Here is a 22470-nt window from a genome sequence, read left to right as displayed (position 1 = left end):
CTCTCTCTCTCTCTCCCTCTCTCTCTCCCTCTCTCTCCCTCTCTCTCCCTCTCTCTCCCTCTCTCTCTCTCTCCCTCTCTCTCCCTCTCTCTTCCTCTCTCCCTCTCTCTCCCTCTCTCTCCCTCTCTCTTCCTCTCTCTCCCTCTTTCCCTCTTTCCCTCTTTCCCTCTCTCCCTCTCTCTCTCCCTCTCTCCCTCTCTCCCTCTCTCTCCCTCTCTCTCCCTCTCTCTCCCTCTCTCTCCCTCTCTCTCCCTCTCTCTCCCTCTCTCTCCCTCTCTCTCCCTCTCTCTCCCTCTCTCTCTCCCTCTCTCTCCCTCTCTCTCCCTCTCTCTCCCTCTCCCTCCCTCTCTCTCCGTCTCTTCCTCTCTTTCTCTCCCCCCCTCTCGGCCTTTAATTTTTCATGTGACCTTTCATGGAGATCAAACATAGCAGTGGGTTGACATCTAATGCGGGTGAAGGCCCCATCCATTGATGTATTCGCGTGAAATTCTATTTTCTAGTTGTGCTTGTCACTTTGCTCTGGTGGAAGCAAGGTCATTTTCAAGTGCAGTTTAGAATTGTTTTTACCGTTGGACCAACATGTATGAACGTAAGTGTATTTTCTCAAGTTTCTACAACCGAACGAACATGGAAAAATAACGGTTGCACAACATTTTTTTGTTAGTGAGATTGACAGGCAACTAAATCCTGAGTTTTTAATCGTGGGGAGGGGAATATGCCAGAGGGAGGGGAGGGGTGGTGAGGTGTTTGTCATACAATATCTCAGCAGCCATTGTCTCTCGGTAACCCCGCCGATGTTTTTTCAACAGCTTGGTGCAAGCAAACCCAGAGGTTTCCGTGGATTGCATCGTGCACATGACCCAGCACATCTCCCCTGCGCAACGTACTGACGTTGAACGGATCCTTGCCACAATGGAGTCACCCCCTAGTCCCTGACCTCGACCTTCCTAGCCCCTTGAGCCCACAAAGTTCTCAATTGCAAAATTGAGGCCTTTGGGTCATCAGATTGAAGGCCTCTGTGCTCCTATGGCGTCTGTTTTTTTTTTTTTCTTCTTTTTTTTGTCTAGATGTGAGGAACATTAATAGCACAGCAGTTGTCCTTCAAAAGGATGCCTACCAGTCAAGTTTGACAGCTGGTTGTTGTTGAATTTACCATAGCTTGTGCATTTAAAAACCTGTATTTTGTACATTGCACTCACAATAACTGTTTTGTTTTAAACACTGCAGCAACATCCATACTATTTTACAATCATTGCTGTAACAAAAGAAAGATGTGTTATATGAAAACATTAATTTAATCAAGGTCAGTGAGATAAACTGTTTAATTTGCTTAGATATACAGGGTATGGTGTAATTGATGCTGTTGGGCATCATTCGTGCTGCTTAAACTTAGAATTGCTGATGAAAGTTTAGTAGGACAACTGAAATGTTGTGCAGCTGTCAAAAAGGCAGACAAAGAGTATACAAGGCAGGCCTTGGCACTACTGGGGGGACTGGAAATTGTCTATCTCAACTTGATGACACCGGCTTGATCCCCATGCCATACCGAGGCCTTCTCACCATATCAGCACAAATATATCCACCATATTGAAACTTCCAGGCATGAGCTTATATTAACAGTCATGTGACGTCTTCCCTTGCTTCCCAGACTTCAATTGCAATTTTTTTTTTAATTTTCTTAATTGTATCTACTGCTACCAAAGGCACAAACGAAGAGGCTGCTGCTGGTTTTAACTGCACAACGGGATGCCTAGGATATGCAAGGGTTAATTTCAAATGTGCAGGGCACGTTGCAATGTTTTAACTTGTTTCTATAAAACCAAGCATTTCAAGAAAAGTAGAACATGCACTGTGTTGTTATGATTGAGGAATGTAAGGGAAACGGATGCGCTGGGACACCCCCTCTCGCAGCTATTCTTGGCCAATGATATTAAGTGGCAACACATTGGCACTTAATATCATTGGCCAAGAATATCTGCCAGTTCCAATCACCCCATGTCCCATTTCACAAAATTTTCCCCAAATGTTTGATGAGTATGTGTTGTTAATTTGTCGACAGTAAAATAAAAAAAATAGCAACAGGGCAAGATATGATTGACCTTCGTTTAATACTGTTGATTATTTCCTTTTTATTCCCAAATGGTCTTGTTTGTTTATTTAATAATTCTGCAATATGAAGCTTGATTTCCAGCAACAGTGAGCAAGTTATCTTGGTAGTAAAAATGACGCAGAGTTTTGTGAGACGAGTTAACCCTCCTGATTGAGGATGCGCCTCAAGGCCACTCCTAACCATCATCTTGACAAGCCGTCGGCGGATAGCCCTTGCTATAACCTCTCGTGACACGTTCCCAAATTGCTTTTCTGTGCTCATTGCAAAGTTGGGGTAGAAAATGGAAAAACCTGCAAGTTGTGCCATGTGTACTAAATGCAAAGCGTCGGCTGAATAAAAGACCGAGTATATCGAGTTGATGTTGTGTTTTGACCAAATGAGGTCTGACCATACAGAGATTTGCACGAGTGTGGTAACTGAGGTCGTAATCTCGCTTCTTCCATCCCTCCCACCCCCGTTCTTTACCGTTTCAAATTGTTCTTTCTCGCTGCCTTGCAATATGACCATCCAGCATTATTTCTGCACAGTTATCAATGAACAGAAAGCACTTTTGAAAATGGCAGACATCATAAGTGACTTGCTCAAGATATTTTCTGAATCATCGGTGTTTTCTGAAGTCCTGCTCTAACAATGTTCAGCGACTTTTATACAATGTGTAATGGTGGACCGAATTCACTTTTCATGCAAAATAAGTGTTATATGTGTGGTCATGTGACTTGATCACGATCATTGTTGAGCATTTTTTTCAGAAAGTGGCACAACGATGCCACGTTATCTGGAGAAAGAGGGTTGGTCAGAGCGCACTACCTCCATTGAACCGAAGCGATTAGATTGAGTCGAGCCATGTCCTGTTGCTCTGAATATGGACACCAGATTTGCATAGTTTCTGATCATTGTTCTCGTGAACATTTTGCTTCTACATTTAACTATTGATGCAAAACAGAATTCAAGCCCGGGGTTGTCTGACAAAGTCCGCCATGAAGTTGAGGTGGTTGTGGGCTGCTCTGGCAATGCCAAATGAATTTGTGCAACGTGTGATGAAGTCTCAGGAAAAATGATTTCGATCAGACTTCCAGAGAATGCCAAGGTAATATTAGGAAATTTAAGAAGTAATCAACTTATGAACACGAAGGAAAAAGAAAGCTCACAGCAAGGGTGTATGAACACCTGGTGTACATATCCTACATAACCTTGATGCTGAGATGACTGCACTCAAAACCTTATGCCTGGTCTTTCTTTGCTCGCTGCAAGGTGCTGTTGTTAGTCACATGCTGGCTGCCACTGCTGGCCCTGTTTAATATCAGACGTTCATCTTTTAGCGGACGCCTCGCGGTAACTGCTAACGGGGCATTAATTGAATGTCAGCCGTGACAAGCGGCGCAGTTAAATGGAGATCGTGGCAGGTTAATTGAATGCCTTTGTTGATCAGTGTGGACACTCGGCCGCCTTTATTAACCCCGCGAGTGAGACTCGCGTGCTAAGAGCAGACCAAGCGGGAGATGCTGTGGCAGGGAGCATAATTTTCTTGAACGGAAGATTTGGGTTTAGGGGCTATCTTCACCAAACGAAGTTGTCATCTTTTTTCCATCAGGTAAAAGGTGGAGGGGGAGTTTAGATCCTCTTGGTGGCTAATGCTTGGTGTGGTCGGTGGAGGGTGGGGAAGGGGGGAGCTCAGGTCATCTTGTTGGCTCATGCTTTGTGGGGTTTGTAAAACATTTGTTACTCTATCATGCAAATTTTTTTGCAGAAGAAGCTGATTTACACTTTAAAATTTGGTTGCTCTGATACTACGACGTACCCAAAGGTCTTGTCTTCCATATTGCTGTTGAGGCCGTGAAATTACATTCACATGATTAGGGGTGCCATTGGTTGTCATCCAACCCCAACATCATCTCTTCACCCTCCGTATGCATCCCATTAATCTGTTCTTGCAAGAATGTTAAAATTATATCATATTTGTGGCATTACTCAGAAGGCTTTGTGATAAACCCTTACCTATTACCTCATTTTGCGATTTTTTTTTTACAATTTGCTTAAATTTTTCGAAAGTGGTCTCTTTCTACTGTCTTTCTACTTTCACATGATTAGGGGTGCAAGCGTTAAGCGCTCTCACCAAGCCTCTCTCCTGATAACGTCCCATCTGATGGAGATAGAAAAATACCTGGATACAGACATTGTAAAACTACAAAAAATAAAAATCAAGTGGATTTATTTTTCTCTGTACAAAGCCTTTGGTCTGATGTTACACAATGTGGCCATCAGCTGGGACTGAAGTCAAACCTTGACAGCAACTTTGATTGAAAGGAAATGAGTCATAATCGATGAAAGTTCGATTTGCATCTTTTGTTCAAATGCATTAACTTCAAACCATAATTGGCAATCAAATTAAGTGACCAACATGTGACTAGAAACAAAGAGCATTCTGTTGTTTTGAAAAATTCTTTTGGAGCAAAAAATGAGATTCAATGGGTGTTGGTGGCCATTTTGGATTTTGGTGGCCATGTTGCATTTTTGTCGACTCCAAATGACTCTAAAGTTAAGTGATTTGATAAGTTCTACCATGCGACCAGAAAAAGTCAAATTTCATCAGCAAAAATAGATTTTCCAGGCCAAAAAATATGCAACATGAAATTCAGTAGAGTTGGGTGGCCATTTTGGATTTGAAACCAAATGCAAATCATTCCAAAATCAACTTATGATACATATCCCCAACATGCGACCAGAAAAATTTGTATTTTATTGTTAGAAAATAGATTTCCGAACATTAAAATATGACATTCAACAGGTATCGGTGGCCATTTTGAATTTGGCTGCCATATTGGATTTGAGGAAAAATCCAGGGTGGCCCCTCAGCTAAATTGAAGGAGCAGAGGCTAAGGATGATGGAACCACTGAGAAAACCTTGGAAGGAAAAAATGTTGTTGTTTTTTCTTGGCTGTGACCTGTCTAATAGTGCGAGCATGTGATTTTCCTGCATTGAAAGGCATATTCCAGTTATTTGACCAACAACTTATTTTTTCCAGATCAGTAGATGTGCATGCTGCAGCAGCCTTTCTGTCTGAAGCATAGTGTACTGTTCTGCAAAGGGTTGAGTGGTTCGCAAATATGTGCAGAGGATTATCCAGGGGAATTGAGAGGTCTTTGATGTAGATCCAAGAAGGCCTATCCTAAAATGTACCTTTCAGGACACCAGCCTCAAGAAGGAGATCGTGAGACAGAACACCATCAAAGTCCCCGGCTGTTTCCGCTCACGCAAGATATGTGATGCTATTGATGTAGGGGCCATGGAATACAATGAGCAGACAGCTTGGAAAGTAAGAATGGGTGCCAGGCAGTATCAACAGCTCAAGATATGTGCAGAGATATGGTCCTGATCTCTCGTTTGAGATTGAATGCATCCATCCAGTTGTGTTTGGTTAAAATAATCAGCACGTCTATGGTATAACAGCAGGGGCTGAAGCCACACTGATGATTAGAGATTAAAGAATCGCTGAATACATAATGCGTAATGTCTGCAGAAATGATAGATTGGAGCACTTTACATATGATGGGGGAGAAGGCTTACCGACCTGTAGTTGCATACGTTTAGACTTGTAACCATTCTTGTAATTATGATTGATGAAGCACAGCTCTTGAGGTTTACAGTGCCAATGCCATTGGGACTAGTTGCAGAGAAGGTGTCAAGCTTGACTCGGAACTTCTCAACTTCAAAAGAAGTCCACACTATGCACAGAGCAGTCTGCTCCGGGGGAACGGGTGGGTCTGGGAAGTGATGGATTTGGGACCTCGGCCTTTTAAGTAAAGACATAATTTTTATAATTTCGGAGAGGCGTTTATATCTGAAAAACTTGTAACCCTGTTTCATTGCTGTGGGTGTATGGGATGTAATTTTCTAACACCTTACAATGAACAATGTAGATAACACAAGATTAATCGGGTTAATGAGAATAGAAAGGATTGCAACTAAGGATGCACGATGACTGACCTCTCCGCAATGTGAGAGCGACAGGCCTTGTGCTTCGGCCTTATCACGGGAAATGCCAATAATGTTGAGAGCTCTATATTCGACGTGCTGATTTGTATTTGATAAATGATGCGCTGCTCTGGCGCATGATCCCATACCTGACCTGACCTGACCCTTATATTCCACAGAATTCAGGAGAGGCTGTTGTAATGCTGGTGTCCCAGCCCATAGGGGACAGCAGTACTTCATTTTGCGATGCATAAAGGACTTGGAGGCTGTGAGCAGTTCTGATTTTTCAAGGACTAAACAGTCATAATTTGAGAATATTAGAATATTGAGCTTTTTTCCTGAGCAGCGTCCAACATGACTATCCATTGGGAGTAAATGTACAGAAGGGGAATGTCGACTGGAGACAGACTTGACCGGCTGCCACCAGGTTTTGGAAGATGGTGAGAGAATTAAAAGGTTTCATTGCAGATGAGCTTTATATTGGACTCTGGTTATCCCCATGCTTTTTGAAAAAAAAATTGGGAACATTGTAATATGCTCCATCTGCCTGTCCGTCCATTAATGCTATCTCTTCCTAAACGGTTGGGCAGAAATTCACCAAACTTGGTAGTTATGATCACCACATGGCAAGAAGGTTCAAGAGCAGTATCATTTTTGCCCCCGGCCCTGGGGTGGCGTAAAATGGCGAAATACCGAAAAATGCAATTATGGGCACATTTTAAAACAAAATTTTGCATATGCAATCAACATTGGGAGATGCATGAAATATGTATTGATGTTTTTTGGGGATTTCACCCCTGATTCATGCCCCAGGGGCTGGGGACTTAGGGTCACAGGGGTCAAAACAGGAACAAAAAATTATTTCAAAATTTGATATTGGGTGATTCTTGGTGGAATTTTTTTTTCCATCTTTCAACTTTGCTTTAAGTGGGAAGCGTGGGGATTTGCGATGGTGTGCCATCGACCTCACTCCAATTTGATGTTGCATTTTGCAAGGTAAACACTTGTTGGCTGGTGGGATACCCTAGAAGTACACACACACACAAAAACACACACACACACACACACATACACTTCGAAGTTGTCTAGCCTGGGTTCGAATCCTGACCCGACAAACTCTTCTCGGTGTTTCGCAGGCAGGGCGATTCATCAATGTGTGTGCCGTCCCTTGAATGGACGTTAAACTGGACGTCCATCTGATGGCATTGTTTGGTGGACGTTAAAGATCCCACAGTGTCCTCCATGAAGATTAGGTAAGTTATTGTCGGCACCATGTACAAACTACAAATTTCTGGAAAGACCAAGGCAAACCACCGATGTGATCCTTGCCATGAGACTGCTTTGACAGCATTGAATCTGACCATGCAGAGCACCAGAGTTCGTTTAAATAAATACCTGTTATTGTGGAAGTCAAGGAATGAGTGACCTTTCATTGACATTCAACTGCAAAATATGAACTATTTACTTCGGTAGAGAAGGTGCAAGTCTTAATGGCTAATCTATTATGTTTCTATTCATCGAGAACCTCAATTTGACAATGTTGGAGTAAAGCAACCTATAATATTGTTACGGCTGTGGAAATTTGCAATACACCAGAAAGGTCCTCAGGTTAGATATATCGATAAGTTCATGTGTAGTTAGTCCACACCCGTTGTTGTGAGGGAATATGTGTGATTCATCAGGGCTGCGACGCTTTGAGTTAGCCATTTTTCTTTACCTGTCGTTATTTTGGAACAACCACGCCATCTCAACAACCACGCCAGCTCAACAACCACGCCATCCACACCACAACGCCACTAAAGGAGCAACAAAACCAGCCCCACCCCAATTTCTCCTCCGGTAAACAAGTTTGATGGTTGGAAACCAACTCCCACCCCAATTTCTCTGGAATGTTCCTCCCCCCACCCACGCGTCGCGAAGGGCGGGGCGGTTGCGGGAGAAATAAAATGGCAAGAGGAGTGCCTGGAAAAGGGCGCGGATAGCAGAGACTTGGGGCAGTCGTGTGGAAGTCTTGGTCGTCGTGGTCTTGGTCCAAGTCTGTCGTGGTCCAAGTCTTCGTCGTAGACAGACTTGGGGCAGTCGGGTGGAAGTCTTGTCCTAGTGGTCGTGGGGAGAAGGCGTCACGACCTGCCCACCGTTGCAAGGCCCGAGATCAGGCGCGGCTGTCCTAGTGGCCGTGGGGAGAAGGCGTCACGACCTGCCCACCGTTGCAAGGCCCGAGATCAGGCGCGGCTACGCTAGTTGCCGTTGGGACGAGACGTCGCGACCTGCCCACCGTCGCACCACGAGGGTGCGGGTAAGACCCTTCGGTCTCGTGGGCGTTTTCGATCATCCACGGCCCACGACCATAAAGGTCTACGGACCCCGTCTACCCCCTTGCCTGTGAGGGAGGTCTTTCTTTGTTTTTGTATGCATGCTGTGGCGCCGTGTCCTGCCAAGTAGAAACTGTGTAAGTGCTTGTAAATAATCATTATAGTCGGTCGTATTGCTTTTGCATTCTATTTGTTGCTTGTATATTGCATGATTCCTTGCTTGTGTTGTGTGTGCAATTTGTGCTTGTGTGAAATGTATCCCGTTCGTCTCTTTCCCCATTGAAAGTGCCATCTTGCATCACGTAAGGAATTGGTAGTGGGTTTAGACACCCAGTAAATAATCTGAACCGTCGAGCTCGGCGATAACTCCGCTCGGTTATCCCTGCAGCACGGAACGAGCCGCTTAAGCGGTTCGTGTCCGGAGTCGACCTGCGGCGTGGTACAACTCCTCGGTACGCTACCCGCGAGGGTACTTAGGTATATCGACATTCGGCGATTCACCCTATTTCACGCGGGTAGAATGCGGACTGGGTTGTAGTGAGGTTAAACCCCCACCCGTGGCTAGCTCCTTGGCGGTAGTTCCAAGAGGGTCATGACTGAATTGTCCATTCCGGTGGGCGCCGCGGTCGCGATTTGAGTTACGTGGCCGATCGCACGTCGGGCGGGCGAAATTCGTAACAATATTAATGATCTGTCTGATTAATACATCTCTTACATCAGCAGCCCAGGCAGATGTTTCACTTCAATCGGTTTATCAATATCACAGGTAACAGAATGTTAATGTAAAGAAATAATGCCTTTAGATAGAAATAACGTGGGTTTGATAAAATCCATTTCTCAGTGCTATTGAGTGATTGTGTGTTGGCCTTCTGGCTGTATTCATGCTTCTACTCACCAGTAATAGAAATTGGTGATTTAGTGAAAGTTAACTGCTCAGCTGCAGTGCGTTTCAGAAAGGTAATACAATATGAATTGATTCATTAGATACTGTCGAAATCCATCCAGTCTGGGCTCATTAAACGTTTTGAGGCAGGTGCATGATCTTGAGAAGATTCCTTGCTTTGGATTTTTAACTCTTTTCATAATTCATTCACTTATTTATTTATTTTCAAAACGATGTAATGGAGAAGCTCGTACATTTATATCCCATGCACGATAAGAGCTGGGAGACTTCATTGTATGTTTTAACAACGTATAAGCTCAGGAAGTGGTTCAATCCCACGCTTCGCTCCAGAGTTTCAAGCAGGTGGTGCATCACCATCTCATGTCATCCTCCATCCCTACCCACGGTCTCTTATACCCCAAATAACCCACCCTAACTGAAACATCTTACTTACAGGTGACTGTGTTTCCTCCCCTCCTTTCTCTCTTCAATGAATTTAAAGGAACCTCAATGCATGTGATGACCATTTGGCCCATCAAAATCCCACCACTTCTCCCCACTAGATACCTCTCTAACTTGATTTTAAAACTATCTACTCTTTCTGTTGCCACTGTCTTTACAGGGATGCTCTTCCATGCATTAACTACTCTCAGAGTGAAAGACCCCTGCATATTACCACTGTCCCAAATCTCATATTTTTCACTAACTATAGCCCCTCGACGAGGGGTCGGTCTCGCTTGGATTTGTGGCTGGACCGAGCTCACTCATCCTTCTGTGCTCTCACCGGTTTGCCTGCTCGTCATCTCCATGCGCACTCTTCTGCCACCCTCGCTTGCATCTTGCGAGTCTATGTTATTTTACATGGCCGTGAAACACTGTCCTTTGGCCTAGTTCAATGTGAAAGCATGATTGTGTTTGTGTGCTCTTTATCAGAATTTACTTTTTGTTTTGTAAGTATTGTGCTTATTAGTCCCCTTCCAGTTTCACTGGAAGGGACGATAAGTTTACTCTCCGTTTGTCCATCCGTCCATCCCACCTGTGTGTTTTTCAGACTTTTTTCCCCGTACCCTTTAACATATTTGACTGAAACTTGGCACATGGTTTTCTTATGATAAGTTACAGACCATGCTTGAGTTTTAGGGCATTTCGTCAATTTTTTTTGCAGTTATGCCATTTTTAGACCTAAAATATTACATATTATGTACACGGGTCAGTGTTCAGCTGCCCTGACTCCACCCCACTGTTTTACACCCATTGGCTGGACAGTTGGCTTGACTCTACCCCCCCCCCCAAAAAAAAAAAAAATTCACCGCCATTCCATGAAGCAGCATAGATCAGCAGGCCTCAGGCCTTAGGCCTGGATGTTAGTCCATGGCCCAGTGCCATTGGAATGATCCCAGGTATATAACCAAGATAAGATGTATTATATATGCACATAAGCTGTACTCGTGTTTTTGCTTCATGTATGTCCCTCGGGTTATTTTTATTATTATTTTCGGCACTGAATGCGCCATTATACATCGCTCAAATAAAGGGGTAAGAACATTCAGTGGGACCGGAAGGGGACGTGTGTTGCAAAGCAATTCTCGCTCTTCTTAATCATCTGTCTCCTTCCACATAAACCACATTCATTGTCTTGTCCTTCAATAAATATTCATTTTGGTTTCTTATGCTTGTGCGTGTCTTCCTGCCATCTTTCCGATGTGCAGACAATGTGGATTATTGAGAACTCCTTGCGGATTAAAGTTAATTCCCAAATTTCCCAAATTTCAAGCTTCTGGATCTCACTATCTGCCATGATCTTTCCTGGGAAAGCCACATTTCAAACCTGGCCTCCAAAGCCAGTTACCGACTGGGAATCCTCCATCGCGCAAAGTCCTTCCTCGGCTCACCTGGGCTCCTGACCACTTTCAAAACTTTTGTCCGCAGCCTGATGGAGTACTGCTCTCCCCTCTGGGATGGTGCTCCTGCCTCTCACCTTTCTCGGCTTCACGCTGTGGAAACCAAGGCATTTCGGATCATTGGTATCTCCCGCGATGAGGCTGAGTCTTTGGACCTCTCACTCTCTCATTGCAGGGAGGTCGGTGGTCTTTCTGTCTTCTACCGTCTCCACTCCGGTCTCACCCCCCCCCCCAGACCTGCTCTCTGCGATTTGTCCCCACCACATTTTCGCAGGATACTCAAGGTCCGCCAACAACCCCTTTCTGGTAAAAACTACCAAAATCACGAATCGCTGCTCAACTTCACTCCTCTTTTTCCCCACCTTTGGAATAAACTCCCTCACTCTATTCAATCCCATTCTTCCCTCCAGGCCTTCAAAACAGCTGTTCACCACCATCTCTTGTCTTCTCCTATCCAAAACCATGATCTTTTCTACCCCCGTCAATCCACCCCAAACCCACCTCCTTCAAATTCCCTGCTTTCCTTCCTGAAAGTCCCTGTCATGTCCATCTTCTATTCCCCATGTTCCCCGCCCCATCCCTCTACCTCCCACAGATCTCCTAATGTCTCTGTTCCCCACTGTTTTGTCCTTCCCACTCCCGCCCCTCTTGTATCATGCCCCCTTGCTGTGTGATGTGTGTTCGCTCTCAGACGAGCCTCGACAAGGGAAACAAAAAAAATTGATAACTTACCTGGTTTAGACTTCATTCAGAACATCAAGCGCGTTCTCGGCCTGGGTCCATTTTGTGGTAAATAGCCTCAAGCGTGGTCATTCATGGAGGGATCTCTGCCATGCTTGGTCTCCGTGCCAGCAGCAGTTGTGTTCACTGTCACCATCTGACATGTATTGATGGGATCCTTCTGTTTTATACCGAAGTGTCTGGCATCCTGGTGGATACCTTATTGAGACATCATTTGTCCTGTATGGTCAGTATTTTAGTTTGCTTATTTCGGTCGCGATGCCAATAGCCCTGGCACAACTGGCCTGTACATACATGGTGTGACCTCAAAATGCTCTCGAAGCCATCTCGGGTATGTTTAAACACTTAGAACACCATAGCTTACTGAAATACTTGAAACCTGATGGTTTATTTTAGTACTTAAAACCTCATAGCTTCAGGGGGCTTCACCCCCAGACCAACACAAGGAGTGGTGCCCCCATTATCCTGAAAGGGGGCGGAAGGTAGCCCTCGACCCCTGCCTGTGTGTCCCTTTTTCCTTTTTCATGACAGCGGGTCACCCCGGTGATGGTTGTGGTGAAAGCAGTTGATATGGAGACCACACACATAACAGCACCATTGTTTAATTCTCTCTCTCTCTCTCTCTCTCTCTCTCTCTGTCTCTCTCTCTCTCTCTCTCTCTCTCTCTCTCTCTCTCTCTCTCTCTCTCTCTCTCTCTCTCTCTCTCTCTCTCTCTCTCTCTCTCTCTCTCTCTCTCTCTCTCTCTCTCTCTCTCTCTCTCTCTCTCTCTCTCTCTCTCTCTCTCTCTCTCTCTCTCTCTCTCTCTCTCTCTCTCTCTCTCTCTCTCTCTCTCTCTCTCTCTCTCTCTCTCTCTCTCTCTCTCTCTCTCTCTCTCTCTCTCTCTCTCTCTCTCTCTCTCTCTCTCTCTCTCTCTCTCTCTCTCTCTCTCTCTCTCTCTCTCTCTCTCTCTCTCTCTCTCTCTCTCTCTCTCTCTCTCTCTCTCTCTCTCTCTCTCTCTCTCTCTCTCTCTCTCTCTCTCTCTCTCTCTCTCTCTCTCTCTCTCTCTCTCTCTCTCTCTCTCTCTCTCTCTCTCTCTCTCTCTCTCTCTCTCTCTCTCTCTCTCTCTCTCTCTCTCTCTCTCTCTCTCTCTCTCTCTCTCTCTCTCTCTCTCTCTCTCTCTCTCTCTCTCTCTCTCTCTCTCTCTCTCTCTCTCTCTCTCTCTCTCTCTCTCTCTCTCTCTCTCTCTCTCTCTCTCTCTGTCTCTCTCTCTCTCTCTCTCTCTCTCTCTCTCTCTCTCTCTCTCTCTCTCTCTCTCTCTCTCTCTCTCTCTCTCTCTCTCTCTCTCTCTCTCTCTCTCTCTCTCTCTCTCTCTCTCTCTCTCTCTCTCTCTCTCTCTCTCTCTCTCTCTCTCTCTCTCTCTCTCTCTCTCTCTCTCTCTCTCTCTCTCTCTCTCTCTCTCTCTCTCTCTCTCTCTCTCTCTCTCTCTCTCTCTCTCTCTCTCTCTCTCTCTCTCTCTCTCTCTCTCTCTCTCTCTCTCTCTCTCTCTCTCTCTCTCTCTCTCTCTCTCTCTCTCTCTCTCTCTCTCTCTCTCTCTCTCTCTCTCTCTCTCTCTCTCTCTCTCTCTCTCTCTCTCTCTCTCTCTCTCTCTCTCTCTCTCTCTCTCTCTCTCTCTCTCTCTCTCTCTCTCTCTCTCTGTCTCTCTCTCTCTCTCTCTCTCTCTCTCTCTCTCTCTCTCTCTCTCTCTCTCTCTCTCTCTCTCTCTCTCTCTCTCTCTCTCTCTCTCTCTCTCTCTCTCTCTCTCTCTCTCTCTCTCTCTCTCTCTCTCTCTCTCTCTCTCTCTCTCTCTCTCTCTCTCCCACTCTCTCTCTCTCTCCCACTCTCTCTCTCTCTCCCACTCTCTCTCTCTCTCTCTCTCCCCCTCTCTCTCTCTCTCCCACTCTCTCTCTCTCTCCCCCTCACACACACACACACACACACACACACACACACACACACACACACACACACACACACACACACACACACACACACACACACACACACACACACACACACACACACACTGCCCTTGGTGAAATACAATTTGTGGAAAATATGTGGCGTTTGACATATATTTCTCATGAGTGCTGAGCTTATATAATCATGACGTCATCTTTAAATATTACATCCCCCACTGAGAGTCTGTTCTTTTCCTTCCCGAATTGCATGTACACACTTATCCATGAAGCACATTCAATGCAGAGGATGTACTTCATCTTTGGCCTTCAAGACCTTTCAAACTTCATGCCTGAGTTTTTATTCCCATATTGTTTTCTGATTCCTTCTTTGAGCAAAAAAGATCCCAAAGACTTCAAAACGCCAAAAACAAAACCGACTCGCCAGGCATAAAAAAATTTAACCAAAAGGTGAACTTTGGCAAAAAAAAAAACCTTGAATAATTCATGTTTTTTTTTTTCCTGACATCATGCAATTTTGATATGTTCTGCACCGGAATGTGTTTTGTTCATATTCCTTCAAGCCCACCTGCTGCAGGTACCGAGAAGCTATAATACCATTTAAATAAACTAGGACCCACCCTGGACCCCACTATACCATGTTCCACCACCCCTGGACAAGGACAATGCCCTTTTGTGGAATTTCTGAAGAAATTGATGAATAATGGACACCAACATTATCATTGCACTTCTCCTTTTGGCTTGCCAAGACGTGTTCAAAACGTTTGCATGTCTGTGTGACCAAAACCACACTCATCCATTTTGGAAGTGATCCACTGTCCTGTATCAAAAAAAAAAAAAAAAAAAAATTTGTCCAAAAAAAAACACATTTTGTCTCAAAATCATTTGTCACTGGAAATCGAATGGATAAAAGCAATGTCATAACTCCGTCATGTCATCATTCTCCTTGTCACTCTCTCCAGCTGAGGTTTCCAGCATGGAGAATGATTTGGCCTCATCGATGATGCAACAACAGACATGTGGGTGAGTATTACGGGTAATAAGTATTTTTTTTATATATATTTGCTTGAGTGAATTGTTTGAAACCACCGCTTGTGTTGCCACATGTCCATCCGCAACCTGTGCCATGAAAATGTGTTTATACCTAAGAGCTGAAACTACAGCAAACGACATGATATCCACGACAGTGTCGAGGCCACTTAACAGAAGCCGTGACCAATCCCACGGTAATTAATCTTCACGTTGATGCTTCCCAAACAAGGATGTACAAGAAACTTTAACACAGGAGGAGGCCATTTGCACATCGATTCTTTGCTACATTAATGCCACATTAATCCAATCTATTAGTCTATTGCCTCCATGGTGTGGTGGGTTCAGAGTAGAACAAGCATAAGGGGACAGCACGAGGGTTATGTGTATACAGTGATGAGCCATTCACCTGTACTGTCCAACACACGCACACGCACACGAAAACCCACTCACATCTCTCACCAGTGAATGGAGGGAACAAATGGGCAATGTTTGCCCATTCTTCTGTACAAAACTGCTCAAGCTCAGTAAAGTTGCGTGGGGAGTGTTGATGGACAGCAATCTTCAAGCCATGCCACAGATTTTCGATTGGATTTAGGTCTGGGGCTCTGACAGGGAAACTCAAGGACATTTATCTTTTGGTTTCTCCGCTACTCCAGTGCAGCTTTGGCTGTGTGCTTCGGGTCGTTGTCATGCTGGAAGGTGAACTTCCATCCCAATTTCGGATTTCTTGCAGAGGGCAGCAGGTTTTCATCGAGGATTTTTCTGTATTTTGCTTCATCCATTTTCCCTTCCATCATGGCAAGTGCCCCAGTTCCTGCTAATGAGAAACATCCCCCAAAACATGATGCCACCATGCTTCACAGTAGGGATGGTGTTCTTTGAGTGAAGTGTTGTATTGCGTTTGCGCCAAATGTAATATTTTGCATTTCGGCCAAAAAGTTCCATCTTGGTTTCGTAAGACCACAAAACCTTTTGCCACATGGCTTCAGAATCTCCAGAGTTTTTTTTTTTTTTTTTGCATCCCTCAAATGGGACTCAAGGTGGGCTTTTTGAAGTAACAGCTTCCTTCTTGCGACCCTACCATACAGGCCATATTTGTGGAGTGCTTGGGATAATGTTGTCACAAGCAGACAATGACCAGTCTTTGTCATAAAGGCATGTAGCTCTTTCAAAGTCACCATTGGCATCTTTGTGGCCTCTCTGATCAGTCTCCTCCTTGCTTAGTCATCCAGTTTGGAGGGATTGCCTGATCTCGGCATGGTCTTGGTGGTACCATACACCTTACACTTCTTAATGCTCTTTTAACTGTGCTTCAATGGATATTCAAGGCATTTGAAATATTTTAAATCCATCCGCTGATCTGTGCCTTCCACAACATTATATCAGAGGTCTTTTAAAAGCTCTTTGTTGCTCATGTTGAGTCTTTGCTATGAAATGCACGACCCAGCAAAGGAAACCTACAGGAACAGCTGATTTTGTTCTGAAAAAAAATCACAATCACAACAATTGAACGCAGGTAGAGGCCAATAAACTTGGGATGTGACTTTGAAGGTGGTTGGTTACACCTGAGCAAATTTACAACAGCTATAACAGCATAATGGGGGTGGACACTTGTCCAATCAAGATATTCCAGTTTTGTATTTTTAATAAATCTCCTGAAATTTGTAGAATTTGTTTTTTCACTGTGCAATGTGTAAATTAGTTGTGGGTTACGATGTGTAAATACCGGTGGAAAAAAGGAATGATTAAATGTAATTTAATTCCAGGCTGGAAGGCAACAAAAGGTGAAAATTTTGAAAGGGTGTGAGGACTTTCGAAAGGCACTGTGAATATACATACATCACATAGAGAATCACTTGACAACAGTGATTAGGGTGAAGAAGAATCCTTACCGGAGGTTTAAGAAAAATCCTGTTATCATATGGATATATATATATATATATATATATATATATATATATATATATATATATATATATATATACATACATATATACTACTAAATATAGGATTAGCTCAGATCCCCCATTAAATGCATGCTTAGCTAGGTTGTGTGGTAAAATGGACGTTGCATGTGTGTCGGGAGGTGAAGGATGCATGTTTTATTGTTCGTACAGTGGTGGTGGAATGAGAGCTCACTCTTCTTCCTCCCCCCATCCCGGACGAGGCCCCGCCCAGTCAGCTGAGAGGGTGTGGCCAAAAAGAGGAAGTGAAGCTAAGGGGAGGAGTTAGTCGGCTTCGCTGAGAGAGGCGTGCTCGTGTTTCGAAGCGAGCGAACGAAAGAGAAACTGGAAAGAAAAGGGGTTCAGTTTTGGGGAGAACAGTCGCTGAGGAAGGCATGCTCGGGGTGGCTTCGAAGCGAGTGAACGAAGACCTCACTGTGGAGAAAAAGGTTCAGTGTGTGGAAACAGTCGCTCTCGAGGCGTGCTCGTGTTTCGAAGCGAGCGAACGTAAGAGAGGCGGCCTGCACGTCGAGTCTGCCTTTTTGGGGGCAGTGGGAGAGGCGGCCTGTACGTCGAGTCGGCGATCGACTCTTATGAGGAGGTGATTCTGCCGTGAGAGAGACTGCAGCCAGCTTTGAGAGGCGAGCGTGGAAAAGGAAAGAAAAGGTGATTCTACAGAGAAAGAAATGAGGGAGGAAGAATAAAGGAAAACAAAGCTGGAAGAGGAAAAATGTGAACACGATTTGGAATTGAAACATCTGAAGAGAGAGGTAAGGGCAGGCAATCAGAGAAGAGAAAGCCTAGAAGGGGAGATAAAAAGAGGAGAGAAATATCTGGAACAACTAAAGGAATACGGTTAGAAAATGGATGAAATGAGGAGGGAAGAATGCAAAAGACGTAAGGAGGCGAGAGAGAAATTCGGGGAAAAACCTTCTGAGTTACAGAAACACCAAAGCAAAGAGAGGGAATTACAAAACTAACTGAGGATGTTAAGGGAGGAAAGAAAGAAAGGAGAATGAAACGTGAAGGAACCACACTGTGCAGATCGCAGTTAGAAGCCAAGGCAAGATTAAAGAATGAGATGCAAGAAAGAGTCGTGAAAGAACAAGGAATGAAGCAGGAAAGGGAGATTAACCAATTGAAGGGAACGACGAGATTGGAGAAGGAAGAACATGAGAGACGGTGGGAGAGGAAACAAGAAAGAGTAGTGAATGAAGCAGGAAAGGGAGATCAATAAATTGAAGGAAACAACAAGATTGGAGAATGAGGAACACGAGAGACAGTGGGATAGAAAACAAAAAGAACATGGATTTGAAATTGAACAACTAAAGGAGAAAGCAAGGTTGGAGTACGAGGAGATAGTGAAAGGACAACGAATGAAACAGGAAAAGGAAATCAGCCTATTGAAGGAAACGATGAGATTGGAGAAGGGAGAACAAGAAAGACAGTAGGATAAGAAACAAAAAGAACAAGGAATGAAACTGGAAAAGGAAATCAACAAATTGAAGGAAACGATCAGATTGGAGAATGAAGAACATGAGAGACGGTGGGATAGAAAACAAAAAGAAAAATGAATTTGAAACTGACCAACTAAAGAAGAGAGCAAGGTTGGAGTCCACGGAGATGGAAAAACTCTGGAAAGATAACCAACAACTCAAAAGGCTCAGAGATGAAGAACGACTCAAATGGAAAAGAAAACGGAGCCAGGAAGTAGAACAGCACAATAATATGGGATGTGTGATATCACCACAGGGAGTCATGTTGGTGGTGCGGAACTTGATTGACATCACTCGTCGGATGACACCACATTAGAGCAAACCCTGGTGATTGAGACATTGAGGGAGCATGCGGGGTTGTTGACGAATGAAATACATTTTGAGCAGGTCCAGCGGGTGGAGCTGACAGCCCCAGAGGAGTGTGGCGAATCGATGATGAGCAACCTGCTGGAGAGAAGCGACCGGACAGAGGTGACTCTGGAACGAAGCAGGTACGTGGGTACATGCATACATGGTGCGGATGATGAGCTGAAGGTAGAGATTGAATTTTGTGTTAACGAAGAGACTCCGTCCGATGGGATGTACGTATGCGTGACCCCTGAATATGTGTGTGGAGTGCCTGTGAATGAATGCTGTGAGCCCACACTCCAGACTACAGCACCGGTATGTGTTGCCGAAGCCGAAGTGTGTGTGAGTACTCACCTGGCGGTCGAGAATGTACTCCTGGAGTGCGAGGCAGTTGGTCAGTACACAGACAAGGTTGAAGGTGTGGAATGTCAACACATAACCTTGGAATGTGTGCAGCCTGCTGTGTGTGGGAGTCCTGAGTATGGAATGAGTGGTGACATAGGAAATAGGTTTGAGGTGCAAGGGGAAATACAAATACCACCAGGACAGAACTTGAGCCAGGGGACGGAAACTATAATGGACAGCTCCGCATGGGTTCTTACAGAGTTGGAGGTGCTGCATCCAGGAGCAGGCCTTAGAAATTGGATTTTAATTTCTCTATCAGCCTCACAGGAACTTTGGGGTAGAGCGCAGATGAGTGGCAGGCGACACTGGTGTGTCACTTGGTCTTCAGACCTTTCTGAACACACGAGTGGTTTGGCGAGCTGAGTGGGGTTTATCTGTCTTCAGGGAGTTATGGAGAAGAGGGGGAGGCCATTCCACCGATTGGGGTTTACCTGACTTCTGCGAACCCTGGAGAAAACGAGGGGGTAGATCACAGTCCCCATTGAGGCGTGACCCCTTTGAGCCATGGTGGAAAGGCGGCGGGGTCATGTAATGGGAAATGAGGGATTCGTTCCCTCACTCCCCTTCCAATGAGCCAAAGAAGCAGGCCATTGGGATGAAAGAAATTTTGATTGAAAATTGTACCGAAAGTGATTGCAAATTGAGAGATGACAGAAGGCATCAGAGTGGCATGAGTGGATTTGGTGATTATTGAAAAAAAAGTGGTGGAGACATTGCAGGCGTTAGACACAGGAGCGTTAGACACACCTGAAACAAGTGGATGGCAAAGAGTGGCTTGTTTGAGGAAGGATTGAAATGCCTGGTTGGAACCATGCAGAGGTTCCATGAGGATGGTGAAGAGATTTTGATGTCTTGTTTAAATTGTTGGAAATAAACGATTAGGGCAGTATGGAGGAGGCCAACGGATGACAGACGTAGAGACAAATTGATTGGGGTTTGATGAAAAAGTGTACTGGTTAAATTTCATGACCAAGTGGGATCCGAGGGACTGTTGTGTTGTTGTTTTCACATAAAAGTGAAAGGTGTTGGATGGTGTTGTGGACTGGGTGTGCGACACTGTGGAATGAATGACTAAAGTGTTTGGGTGAATGGCGTGGTTGTGCGAATGAGGAGAGTGAGTGTGAACAACGTACCCTGTCGGTAGGAGTCTCTTAACCAGGTTGATGTAGGTTAGGGGGACTTAGAGGATTTGACATGGATTCTGGCTGCTGTTCCATTGTGCAGGCGGACTGCGAGGGGTAGGTGCAGGCCAAGGTATGGGGATACTGATTGGTAGTGTGACATGGTATTGGAAGTTGGTGAGTCGGGAAATAGGGCAGCAGGGCTTTGGGGGTTCCTGACAGGTGAAGGCTGTCAGAGGTGCCAGGAGAGCACCGTAGGGTTCAGTGCCAGGAGAGCACAGTGTAGGTGCTATGAGAGCACAGTATGGGTGCTATGCGAGCACAGTATGGGGGCTAGAGAGAGCCACCCATTCTTTAGGAGTGCCAGAAGCATGCTCAGGTGAAACCCGAGGTCGCTGAGTGTCCTCCACCCCCGATTGGAAGCAGTCAAAGAGGCCTAGTAGTAGTCACACTCCCCAGCCAGCGAGTTATGCCTGGCACCACCAAATGGAAAAAGACAAATAAGGGCCTTGCCCAGGTTTAATAGAATGGAACAGTGTGCCAGGTCGGGAAAAAATGGGTCATTAGGATCATTCCAGCCATCGCAGGGTTTGGTTCATTGTCCAGACTAGAGATAAAAGTAAATGGTTAGGTTCGATGGACTCTCCTCCGCACCATTCATGTGTGACACCTGGTACGAGTAGTGTTGATGGGAGAATTTGTTAACAAGGGCCAGGCTAGGTCACCCTCTCCAAGTGCCAGAGAGGCCACCAGTATGTCATGAGCACACATCCACGAAGATAACAGTTGAGTAAGAAACACACCAACCCATCTGTAAAGAGAAAAAAAAAGAGGAAGGAAGAAAAAAAAAAAAGATAATTACACCAAAATAAGTCCTGCCATAGTAAGTCAAGCAAGGAAGGTTAAGGGTACACTCCATCTCACCTGATCTGAGGTCATCACACCTATTTGCGTCCTCAAGAACACCTCCAAAATGCATTTGTTTGCCATCGATATCACCGTGCCACCATTGCTGTGTCACCTGCTGTCCAATGCAGGGCTTGTTGCCGGCTGCTGCTTGTGAGTAGGCCATGTGGGCCGAAGCATTTTTGTGGGCCATTGAGGCCAAAGTGCTTTTGTGGGCCATTGCGGCCGAAGATTCGTGCCATTTTGTGGGCCGTTGCAGCCGAAGATTCGTGCCATTGTGGGCCGTTGCGGCCGAAGATGCATGCCATTTTGTGGGCTCAGTGGGCCGAAGAACTCTTTGTGAGATGAGGCCACTGGGCCGACTGAACTCACCTGGTGAGAGGCCAATAAGGCCCACGAAGTGAGGAAACCCTCAGGGGTGAATGGACAATACTGCCGGGAGGGGGCATGAAGGAGAAAACATGTGAAAGAACTTTGAACCTTTGAATGTTTTCCTCCTTTGCCAATATTGGTGTTAAAAGTAAAATTGAATGCCCTTCCATTCAAATCCATAATTAGAATGTTAAGTAGTGTGCATAGAGTGTGAATTTGTTTCATGCCAATCTTACTGTGACACATTGGTTTTTGGAGTTAAGTGCTTCCCATGTTGTAGGTTAGAGTAAATGGGAGATCTGTGCTGTACGTTAGACAGGACCATTGCCGTGAGCTGCCCCAGATGGAGGCTCAGGAGAGCCTCGGGAGAAAGGTGGGGGTAGTGTCACGGAAATGGCCCTTATTGGACGACTAAATATAGGATTAGCTCAGATCCCCCATTAAATGCATGTTAAGCTAGGTTGTGTGGTAAAATGGATGTTACATGTGTGTCGGGTGGTGTAGGATGCATGTTTTTATTGTTCGTACAGTGGTGTTGGAACGAGAGCTCCCTCTTCTTCCTCCCCCCATCCTGGATGAGGCCCCGCCTAGTCGGCTGAGAGGGTGTGGCCAAAAAGAGGAAGTGAAGCTAAGGGGAGGAGTGAGTCGGCTTCGCTGAGAGAGGCGTGCTCGTGTTTCGAAGCGAGCGAACGAAAGAGAAACTGGAAAGAAAAGGGGTTTCGTTTTGGGGAGAACAGTCGCTGAGGAAGGCATGCTCGGGGTGGCTTCGAAGCGAGCAAAAGAAGATCTCACTGTGGAGAAAAAGGTTCAGTGTATGGAAACAGTTGCTCTCGAGGCATGCTCGTGTTTCGAAGCGAGTGAACGTAAGAGAGGCGGCCTGCACATCGAGTCTGCGTTTTTGGGGGCAGTGGGAGAGGCAGCCTGCACGTCGAATCGGTGATTGACTCTTATGAGGAGGTGATTCGGCCATGAGAGAGACGGCAGCCGTCTTTG

General features: G+C 45.3%; 1 protein-coding gene across 3 annotated transcripts in view; it reads left to right on the top strand.

Annotated features, from left to right (window-relative positions):
* ACACA (acetyl-CoA carboxylase alpha) overlaps positions 1 to 2464 on the top strand; it is a 355968-nt gene extending 353504 nt beyond the window's left edge. For all 3 annotated transcript variants that reach the window (XM_085879260.1, XM_085879257.1, XM_085879259.1), the window contains one exon: positions 810 to 2464. In XM_085879260.1, the coding sequence (XP_085735386.1) occupies positions 810 to 936 (127 nt within the window). In that variant the 3' untranslated portion in view covers positions 937 to 2464. The remainder of the gene's footprint in view (positions 1 to 809) is intronic.
* Positions 2465 to 22470: the final 20006 nt, after the last annotated feature.

The sequence above is a fragment of the Eptatretus burgeri genome, chromosome 4, assembly GCF_056783735.1.
Source record: "Eptatretus burgeri isolate ZD-2024b chromosome 4, Ebu_testis_v1, whole genome shotgun sequence".
NCBI classification, from domain to species: Eukaryota; Metazoa; Chordata; class Myxini; order Myxiniformes; family Myxinidae; genus Eptatretus; species Eptatretus burgeri.
The sequence above is the reverse complement of the archived record's forward strand: the minus strand, read 5'-3'. Positions and strand labels throughout refer to the sequence as shown.